This window comes from Orcinus orca, chromosome 3, assembly GCF_937001465.1.
Source record: "Orcinus orca chromosome 3, mOrcOrc1.1, whole genome shotgun sequence".
Classification (NCBI taxonomy): Eukaryota; Metazoa; Chordata; class Mammalia; order Artiodactyla; family Delphinidae; genus Orcinus; species Orcinus orca.
This window is the reverse complement of record NC_064561.1, coordinates 124,145,974-124,156,334: the sequence shown is the minus strand read 5'-3', so window position 1 is coordinate 124,156,334 and position 10,361 is coordinate 124,145,974. Positions and strand designations below refer to the sequence as shown.

The following is a 10,361-nucleotide window of genomic DNA, read 5'->3' as shown; positions in this document are numbered from 1 at the left end:
CAGCCCGGCGAGGGTTGCCGTCAGCTCCTTTGTCCGAGGGAAACAGTTCACGCCAGAAGCATATCAACTCTCGCGCCCTGCGTTTGGTACGGGAAGCTCCGCCTGTAGGCCCATCTCGGGCTCGGGAGGCACTGGGGTCGACCCGAAGCCTCGCGAGGCCTCGAACTCGCGTGAGGAAACCACTGCGCGGCTTTTCACTTCCGGCCTGCGGGCCGCGCGACTCCAAGCCGGGCCTGAGGTGCCAGACGCCGTGTGGGTGCGTGCTGCCTAGGCTGCTGGGCAACCAGGGAACTGAACCCAAGCCTACTGAAAAGCGGACGCGTCCCAAAAGTGGGGATCCTGCCGACTGAGCGCGAGTTGAGAACCTCCTGGAAGAGTTCTCTTCCCTTCCCCCACCACGAGACCCTTCCGCCATTCCAAGTCACACCAAAACCCATTATTCTCCATATCACATACTGAAAATGATTTTATTTTATCCATTTACATTTAAGTTGATATAAACTTGTCCGGAAAAGTCAAATAATATGCTTTATATTAGCTCAAACATTTATTAAGAAAACCAGATTCCATAAATAAGCACAGACAATAAGTTAAAACATATCACAAATTGACCAGTATGTAACAAGAATGCTTTATCTACACAAAACATCCTATTTCACATGTTTGTTCATTCTTCGAAAGCGCTTCTGTTCTCTGGGTTTGGATTTGACCAGCACATGCAGAAAGAGCTGATTGTGTTTTCTCTGTACAAAGTTGCAGGGTTGTAGATGTCCGAGTGCACCCATCGGCGGCCAGCAGGGGCCGGGGCGGGGGGTGGGGGGGGGTGGCCGAGGGGCACGAGGAACGACAGGACGACCACAAAACAACGAAGGGCACAGAGCAGCGAGGAAAGAGAAACGAAAAAAGGAAGCAAACAAACCCCAGTCCTGAAGGATCCAGAAAAGATATGTGGCTTGTTTTTACAAAAGGAAAATTTTCTTACGTTTATTTTAATCTTCCTTATAAAGACTTATCAAAATTGGTAAGATCACCTCTTCATCACATGACTGCTTTAGTCTACTCCAGCCACCCAATCCACTGTTATGTTCCTCCTGAGAAGCCTTCCCTCAATACCCGCACACAGTTGTGCTTAAGAAAATAAAAGAAAGATAAAATAAAAGCGTTCTTTTGCAAACCAGTACAGGGCTGCATGGATGTGGCTGGGTACACAGGGCAAGGAACGGGTGGTGGGAGAGGAAAGAAAGAAAGGAGTTCGGAGCAAGAATACAAGGATAAATCAAATTGTAATCTGTTGGGTCCTCAGATGAGGCGGTTGGTAGTAGATGCTTGTCCTCCTTTAAGACAAAAATCCCTAACATTGTGCTGTCCCTTGAACACGTCCGTGTGTGACCTAGGTGCACTGTGTATGTGTGTGTGCGCGCGTGTGTGTAGTGTCTGAGAGTGAGCGAGAGTGCGAGTGTGTGTGTTTCTGCCCACAAACCAGTCCATTGGTGTCTGATTTCAGATCCTGAGTCTACTCCCTGGTAAGTAAAATGACGGGAAGGATGCTCTTTGCAGGGCGCGGGAGGAGGGGCGTGAGGTGCGGGCAAAGAAGGGACCGGACGGGAGGCGGTGGGCGAGGGGGCCGCAGGCGTCGTGTAGAAGGTGTGGATGGGAATGCAGCCAGTCAGAAGGCCGTGAGGAGGGCGCGAGCACGAAGAGTGCGAGCGGCAAGGCCGGGGGTAGCGGGAAAGGGTGGGGTGAGGCGCTAGAGACCGGGAGGAGGGAGGAGCTGCGTGAGACGGGGAGGAGGTCTTTGGGGAGGCTGGGGAGAGCGAAATCAGGCGGAGGGGTGGCCTCGCGGTCTGGGGCTTGGGGTGAGCCCGGGAGAGTGGAGGACAAGGGAAAGGACCAAGCGAGAGGTGGCAGAGGCCTGGAGGGAGAAGGAGCTGGGGGCCGGGGCCGGGGGCGGGGCGCCCGGGCGCTAGCCGCTAGGGCCTCGGGGCGGACCTGGGGGCGGTGCCGGGGGCGGAGCGGGCCGGGCGCGGCTGCATTAAGTGAAGCTCATGGAGACTGTGTGCTCTAGCGCCTTGCGGCGGAGGGAGGCGATGCTCGTGCCCCGCCACACGTCGCTGCTGTCCGGGGAGCTGCAGAGCTGGGGCGAGCCGGAGACATTGCTGGGGCCGGGGAGGGAGGCGGGCACCATGCCGGGAAAGGCAGGCTGGTAGAGGTGCGACTGCAGCCCCGCGCCGTTGGAGCCCGCCAAGCTGTTGGACAGGCCCATGGAGTTGGGCGGCGGACCGGCCGCCAGGCTGCACTGGGACAGCGACTGTGCCATGGCTTGCTGCCTGCCCAGCGCCGGCGGTAGCGGCAGCTGCGACACTCCCGGCATGGCGGCTGCCGCCCAGCGGGTGTCGTTGGCATGGAAAGAGCACAGGCTGTCGCCCATGGCGGCGGCGGCGGCGGCGGCGGCCGACGGGAACTGAGGCAGGCCTGGCGTGGGCAGCAGCGTCCCCGGCGCACGGAACACGTTGGTGGTCTTCTTGCGCTTCTTCCACTTAGCTCGCCGGTTCTGGAACCAGACCTGAAGCGGGCAGGGCGGGAGACACACAGGGCGCTGTTAGCCGGCGGGCGGGCCAGGAGGGGCGGGGGCTTGAGCCCTAGAAACCCGCGTCAGGTCCACCCACTCAGCTCCAGGCCGAACAAGTGCCATCGGCCCGGCACGCCCCCCGCACCCAGCCGGTGACCCTGGTTTTCCACCAGCTGGAATCAACCGGCGCCCCTTGCATCCACCGGGCGCCAGCTCCCGGGGTCCTGAGTGATCGTGCCCCGGAGCGCTTACACACGGTGCAAACATACACCATGCGCAGTATTCACCACGCCCCTGCACGCTGGCACCTTCTGTTCGCTGCTTAGATGCACAGGTCTGCAGGCAGGCATGTGTCAAGGCTGGACCCACAGGTGTACAAATGAAGATAAACTTGCGTACCCATGTGGCTTAATAGCGTGCCTTATAACAATGATGGGGTATAGAATTTTCTGAAACGCTGTAACTTTGGAAATTGATGAAGGGCCGTGGATGACATAGCCAGTTCCAAAATCGAAAGACAAAGGAGAACCCCTAACGCCATGGATGACAGAGCAGAGAGGTTAATATAGTGATCCGTGTGGGAAAGCGAGCGCCACTGAGTTACAGTGTTGTTTGGGTCGCCACCGTGACTTCTGATTCGTAACGACTGGTACTGCTGCCACAAATCCGTGCCTTGTTCTCAAGCCCCTCTAAGGGTACCTTTATCTGGGCTGTGCAAGTGTGCTGGAACCTGCTGCCGGAGCCCTAAGCCTCAGGGCCTTCAAATCTATTATTTTCAGGAACTTACTGAGGATCCCGAATAACAAGGCCTCCAATTCCCTCAGCCCCACCCCACCCCTCGTTTCATCTATAAACTAAAAGCAAATTTTCTGACCACTACAAACTAAAAGAAGTCAAGTGTAAAGCTCACAATAGGTATGAATCAAATTTAATTTTGCTTAAACAAACCCAGATGTCTTTTTAAAGGAGATGTGTTTTATAAAGTATACTCCAAAGTGAGCCTATTAGTTCTTTCTTAACAGTGACCCTGGAAGTTCAGACCTTACCAGACAAATTTGTCTATGAATGTCAAATTCACCACCACAGGGGAAGGAAGGGTTCTTCCTGAAATATATCAAGTAAACTGCCTGACCAAGATAACATCCCTTTGCCCCATATTTAAATTTGATCTTTTTATTTAAAAAAAATGCCAGCATGCCCACTTGGCAGGCTTACAGTTTAACAGTAGTCAGTTGGAGGCTTACTATGCATAAATATAAATGATGTGGGACACAGCTCAGGTACTGATTGAATTTTCTCATAATTTGGCCAACGCAATTTGACCACCATATTCATGGCCAAAAGATAATGCGTTAATCCAAGCTATTCAGTGTTTATTCCGCAAACTAAAGCATCATGAGTATGAGTACCTGACCGCCTTTCCCGGTAAACCGGCTATGCACAATGGTTTGTTCACACCCGTGCACTCTCTATTTACCCATGTGAACGGCATTGCAATCTAGAATCCTCTCCCGCTTTTGGGCTGGCCCTGGCCTTTCTACCCCATCGCCCACCACCTTATCTTTCTCTGGTTTCTACCCCACTTCCCATGTTTCCGCCTACTCCAGTGTCCGGATTGGGTAAAGATGTTGGGTCCTTTCCCTGCTAAAGCCCCTTGAGCTGGTGGCGCGGCGGATTAATGAGGCAGCAGAACCCTAGGTGGAGGCTGGGATCAATGCGGCAGGCCGCGGATTGAGCTGTTAGCGGCCTTCTGCGGAGAGCAGCCCGCAGGAGCCCAGGAAAGCATAGCGAGGAGACCTGCTGCCAGAGGTCGCTTTGCATTACCCATCCAAGGCTGGACCGGATGGAGCCCTAGACAAGGGACGGTGTCTGTGTCCAGACGGTCCCCACACCTTACACTCCGCACCCGGATACATTTTTAAGGATATCTATGAATACCGGTTCCTAGCACCCTGCTAATGTCAGTGAATCCCGAAATGTTTGAATGTTTGGGGCGGGCACGGGGTGGGGGACTGGGGAAAAAAGCAGAAGAAAGGGGGGAGAAATTGCCCCGAAGAATCTCAGTAAAAAACACGCCTGCCAGAAAGGTTTCTGAATCTCAGGCCCAAGCAGAAAAGAACAGCTGTTGAAGAACTAAATATTATAGAAATAATCGAAAAATCGTGCTCAATTATGTTTGAGGGTTAGTAGTCAAATAATGGCTACAAAATTTTTTATGTTTCATGGCTTACTGGGGTTGGGAAAAAAACCTGCATGGGGTCTGAGCACCTCCGTTCCAAGCTATGATGCATATGTTTTAAAAATGTGAATGTTTCCACTTGAAAACTAGAGCATGACAGATTAAAATGCAGGTAAAACCTAAGGGAGATTTTGAGAATACAGAGATGACAACTCCAGGAAATATATTAACCGCAGCCATGGCCAACTTTGTACTCAGTTTGAAATGCAGCTCTTCTCAGAAAATGCTTAATACAACAGTGAGAATCTAATGGAGGTTGGAATTTAAAAATCCACTTTCATGATATCTGCTGTTACAGTAATATAGACATACTGTAAATGTATTTTAAAATATATAGCCCGTTTAATTCCCCACCTATAAATGGCTCAGAAATAGAGAAAGAGAGGGAGAAAGAGAGAATATTACTTTTTTCCCCCTCGAAGCAAATGCTTTATGAAGATCTCATTGGAATCCAGCAAATGATTAATGTGAAGATTTGGGAGGAAATCTGGGGAGCTGTATTAAAGCCCAGATCTCAGGTTCATTTCGATCAGCCAGCCGTGAACTCTGGGCCGAATTCATTACACTTTAATAGTGCTGGGAGAGGAAGAAAATGCAATTTCTCATTCCATTAGAAAACTAGAAAATACTCTTGGCTTGTCCCCCTATTAAGATGTGGCAGGTGACAGGGCCATTCTGGGGGACACGGTCAATGGAATTACAGCACATTATTTTTGTTCGTATAAAATATTGAAAGGCAAGACTGGCTGTGCAGAAGTTATTTCACTGATTTGGTTTTTATGTAAATAAAATATTGAAAGTTAATTAATCCGTGCTAGAGACTAATGATTATGCTTATTATATTGCATTTGATCGCGTAATTTGCATGATTCTCGCATTGCTGCTTAATAAGCCATTCCAGGTTATAAATAATTCTGAAATTGGTTTCTAATAATGGCATGCTATAAAAGGAATTGTTTTATTATACTAGCCAGAAAAGAGGAGCGATATCAGACATGGAATTGGCCTCCGTGTGAGTAGAGGTGCTTTAATAAATACTTAAAAGTATGATATATGCCAGATATAGATAAAAATAAGTATTTGAGATCATTTAGTCTAGAATCAAAAAGTATCTTTAAAAACATACAATTGCAATAAATTAAATGTTTAGATCATTTTTAATCAGTGCAGTGGCCCCATGTACTGAAAAGAATGTGTGGCAATCTGTTAACTATAAAGAAAACTATGAAGTACTCATCATATAAGAACATAAACCAATTACTATTTAATTTGAATTTGGTCAAGGAGCAACGATACAATGAATTGTGAAGTAAATACATTTTACATAAATTATTTTTGCATTACATTACATAATGTTAATCATTTTGAAATGTTAATTAAGAAGGTTGTGTTGATCTGATTACTTTTTAAACTATGGAACATTATTTTTAAAAATATTGAAATTGCCATTCTATTAAATTGTTCCTATCAGCAGCATCAAGCTATTATCTTTGGTTGAACATTATGTTAGAACAATTAAAGTACTTTGTATCTATTCTTCTTGATTATTCTTCTGTGTACTTCTTGAAAATAACTGTTTCTATTACATAGTTTGTGTTTTATTTCATTTACAACTTTTTATATTAAAAGAATCACTGCCATTAACCTTTGGAAGACCTAATAAAGTTTAATAGACCTCATTTTCTCTTTTCACAAAGTCAGTTGTCCAATTATATTTTATTTGTGGTTCTAAGTTCTATTTTAATTCCAACTAATTACTAGTAAGCAGGTTAAGCAATAGCATTTTAGTCTTTAAAATAAAAATTATTATATAGCATTTCTCTTGAGTGACAAAAAATTTATGAGTTTTGAACCGACAGGATTTTAACAAGCCAGTACTATTATGAACGGTAATGGAAATATTGAAATTGTATATTTCTGTTAAGATTTGAACTCAATTTCAAAAGATTTAAAAGAGGTGTGAGGTAAAAAAAAAAATCAAGAGCACTAGTAATATATTTCTGCACAATGCAATTAACATGCCTTTGTTGCTTAATTTCAATGGCCCATGATTCAGGGCTTCCAGAGTTCACTAAGGAAACCACCCAGACTTACACTGAGTAAAATTGTTAATCTATATTATACCCTGAATATTACTATATTAATTTGACCACTTTAAGTCCCTAATGACATTTTTTTCTATTTAAAACAGAAGCATATGCTATTTTTCCAGGTTAGACTATCTTTAAAAAGCAGAACGGAGACAGAAAAACTCAACACCGTGATTAAGGACACTCTTGTCTCTTCTTAGATCAAATGTAAAGTAACTGAGATCTTTAAACTTTGATGTTTAAAATTTGTAAAGCGAAGATAGTTAAAATTTGTAAAAGCAGCTAGAGCTGAGATCAACACCCAGGGTAAGGAATAGAAAATACCACGTCCAAGACAGGAAAGGAAGGTTTCAGAACCCTGGATAGCTCAAGACTAAGCGCGCGCCTTGGACTTTCACCTCCAGCACCTGTACATAAAATATTTGACATAATGTTTTCATTCTTCTAAAAAGCAGAAAAAATCCGAGATGCATTGGACTTATACTTTTATTCCCCGATTTTCAAAAAACTTACAGGTGTGGTTTTCTAAGTCACATGTAACTTACAACTTGGATCGGGGTTGGATGAGAACAAGGGGTCAGTAATGATTTTGTCTACTGCCGGTCAATCTTTCCTGCCCCAAATGTCCTTTCTTCAAATTGGAGATCTACAAGAAAGCCCTCTTTCCTCCCCACTCCCCAAGTTACCTTAGGGAAAACCAGGACTCATAGTCTGTGGGGGATCGCTCCAGCCTCTCCCAGCGCATTGGTAGGCCGCCAAGTTCAAAGCCTTTGTAGAAGGCTAGGGGTGTTTTGCCTGAGAGCGGTAGGAGTGTGATAAGCAGGAGAATAAAGCTACACCGTAAAACCCAGGTGTAGATCTTTTATGAAATGTGCCCATTTCGCCTTGTTTACTCCTTTTTCATGTTTTCTGTATAATTGTTGCATTCTCCCATTTATCCAGACTCTTAACACAAACTCATTAGGGGGTAATGAAATGCTTGTCAGTTACGAGAGCTGGAGTGTAATCGCGTGCTGGACTTAGCCGCCTGGGAGACACAGAAGGTGGGAGACCCGGAGGTTCCCTTCTCAGGAGGAAGGAAGAGACCTAGTAATTGAACGACGCCGGCTTCGCTTTTGAGGAGTTTCTGCGGGGATGTGGCTATACTGGCAGGAGATGGGGGCACTGTCTGTCCATCGATGGGGCCAGTTTGCGGGCAGAGGAGCTAACTTGACCCAGGAAAGCATAGGTAGAGGAAGCGCAGCCCAGGATCCCTGCAAGGGAAGGAAAGACCCTGCTTCCTTTGCCCAAGTCCACCCGCCCCCTCCTTGTCTTCTGCCCTGGTGCCCAAGCCCAGCGTACCTGCACTCGGGACTCCGTCAGCCCGATACGGAGCGCCAGCTCCTCGCGCATGAAGATGTCGGGGTAGTGAGTCTTGGCGAAGCTCCTCTCCAACTCGTTGAGCTGCGCCGGGGTGAAGCGCGTCCGGTGGCGCTTCTGCTTCTGTTGGCCCTGCTGCTGACCTGCTTGGCTGGGGTTCGGGCCACCTTGGGGCCCCGGCTGCTTGTCCGGGTCCTTTGAGCTCACCGCCAGAGAGGCCGGCGTAGAGCCCACTGTGGTGATGTCCTCCCCGGGCAGCAGAGTGGCTCCCTCGACTGGGTCGGAGTTGGGCGCTAGGTCCCCCGGATGGCCCCCGGGGTCGGAGCCCCCCACGCCCAGCCTACACTTCACCGCCTCCCGGTGGCCCAGAAGCTCGGCAGCATCTTTCATACCTGAGGAGGCAAAAGGATGGTGGTCACTACTGTCCTGGCCATGCCAGGAGGGACTGTTCTCCCCGCGCGGTCCTTTTTCAGCCCCATCCTCGGCTCCCTCTGAGCCCGCGGTCGCCCTACGGAGCAATCTCCCGGGATGCTCAGCTGGGTTCCCCAGGATTTGGACAGCCAGGCTGTAATACCGTCTCCCGGCCCTTTCCCCTCTCTCCGCCGCGGGGTCCCGTAGTAAACATAGTAAACAGCACATGCTTTCTTCTCTCCCACAATGAAACACTCCCAGTCCCGGCAATGAAACATGCCTCGGAGTCCCTTTCATGAACCGTACCCCTGGTGCCCCAGCAACCCGAGAGCATATCCTTCGACCAGGAGGGAAAAAAGAAAAGAAAAGAAAAGAAAGAAGAAAAATTAAACGATTCCTTTGTTGTTGCCCCACCTGCGCTCAGGCAGCCTGACGAACTCTACCTCCGGCCCTCAGTTGATTCCGTCTCACTTTCTCGGAAGATGAATTAGTCTACAAGCTTTCCACCTCCCGAAATCAACCCAAATCAGCTCCGCCTCCCCCTCAAATCTGAGAAAGTGTTTGGAAAATGGAGTCACATCCATCACCAAAGATTCCCAAACCGGAAACCCTGAGCCCAGTAACCCAGACAGCTTTAAGGAAACTCAAGTAAACTCTCTAGACATAACAGTGAATCAAGCTTTAGAGAATTCAACTTTTCTTTCCGGAGAAATAAAAGGCGCATTCCTCTCGGCCACTGGCAATGACGAGTCCCTTTGCAGGCCGGATGCCCGTGAGGATGAATCTGGCTCTTCTCCTTTCTCAATGAGCACACTTAGCAAATCCGCTTCTACTGCAGCGGCTTCTCCTTCAAGACCGATTTTTACAAATTCAACCATACTCAGACGAGGAAGAGAGAAAGAGGTAGTGGGGAGAGAGGAAGAGAGGGAAAAAGAGAAGAAAGAAATCTCAAATTAACGCAAATAGGAGGTGAAAAGAGAGAAAGAAAAATGCCTCCAAACAAATTATCACGGGGTAGGTCGTTCCCTTAAAAAAAATAATAAGGGGGAGGGGGAAAGAGAGAAAATAAGAAAAACAAAAAGTAACAACATTTCCCAACTCCTCTGGATCTACATATTCCATAGATTTTTTAAAAAGACGATGTTAGATCAAATTAAACTTTAATGCAGCACAATTACTTTTAAAGAAATTAGTCCATTTAGGGCACATTAAGGTAAAATAAGGAACAAATTGACAATTTCCTGCCGGGGCTTCTCCTGGCTGCCTGGGCGAGAGACGCGCACTCACCTAGCCTGGCGTCCAGGAGGTCGGCGTGAGACAGCATCGCGCACCGCTCCAGGGTGAAAGCTGTTCCCCCCCAAATTTTAGCGGTTTTAAGTTATTTAAAATAGATATAAGCTATAAGCTATACGATATAGATATATATAGATCACCTAAATGAAAGAAAATTCGGTTTGTGGTTAAAAAGGGGGCTTCTTGCATTATAATGTCCTTTAGAGAGACGGGGAGGTGCTTAACAGTTGAATGAACCCGTGAGCAACTCGGCGAGGGGACCAATCAGGAGGGCAGCCTGCAAATGTCAGCGCCCGGAGAGTCCCCCACTCCGCCCGCCCGCCCGCGCCCGCCCGAGGAGGCGGCGGCAGCGGCAGCCCTGGCGGCTCCAGCCCCGAGCAGCTGCTAAAGCAGCGGCGGC

General features: G+C 48.1%; 1 protein-coding gene across 1 annotated transcript; it reads right to left on the bottom strand.

The window, feature by feature from the left end:
• Nucleotides 1–448: 448 nt before the first annotated feature.
• OTP (orthopedia homeobox) lies at nucleotides 449–10,156 on the bottom strand. The gene is made up of 3 exons (XM_004270833.2): nucleotides 9,956–10,156; nucleotides 8,240–8,649; nucleotides 449–2,563 (listed from the first exon to the last, which is right to left on the bottom strand). Exons 1-3 carry the CDS (start codon nucleotides 9,990–9,992, stop codon nucleotides 2,033–2,035), a joined length of 978 nt encoding a protein of 325 aa, XP_004270881.1. The 5' UTR covers nucleotides 9,993–10,156; the 3' UTR covers nucleotides 449–2,032.
• Between the last annotated feature and the right edge of the window lie 205 nt (nucleotides 10,157–10,361).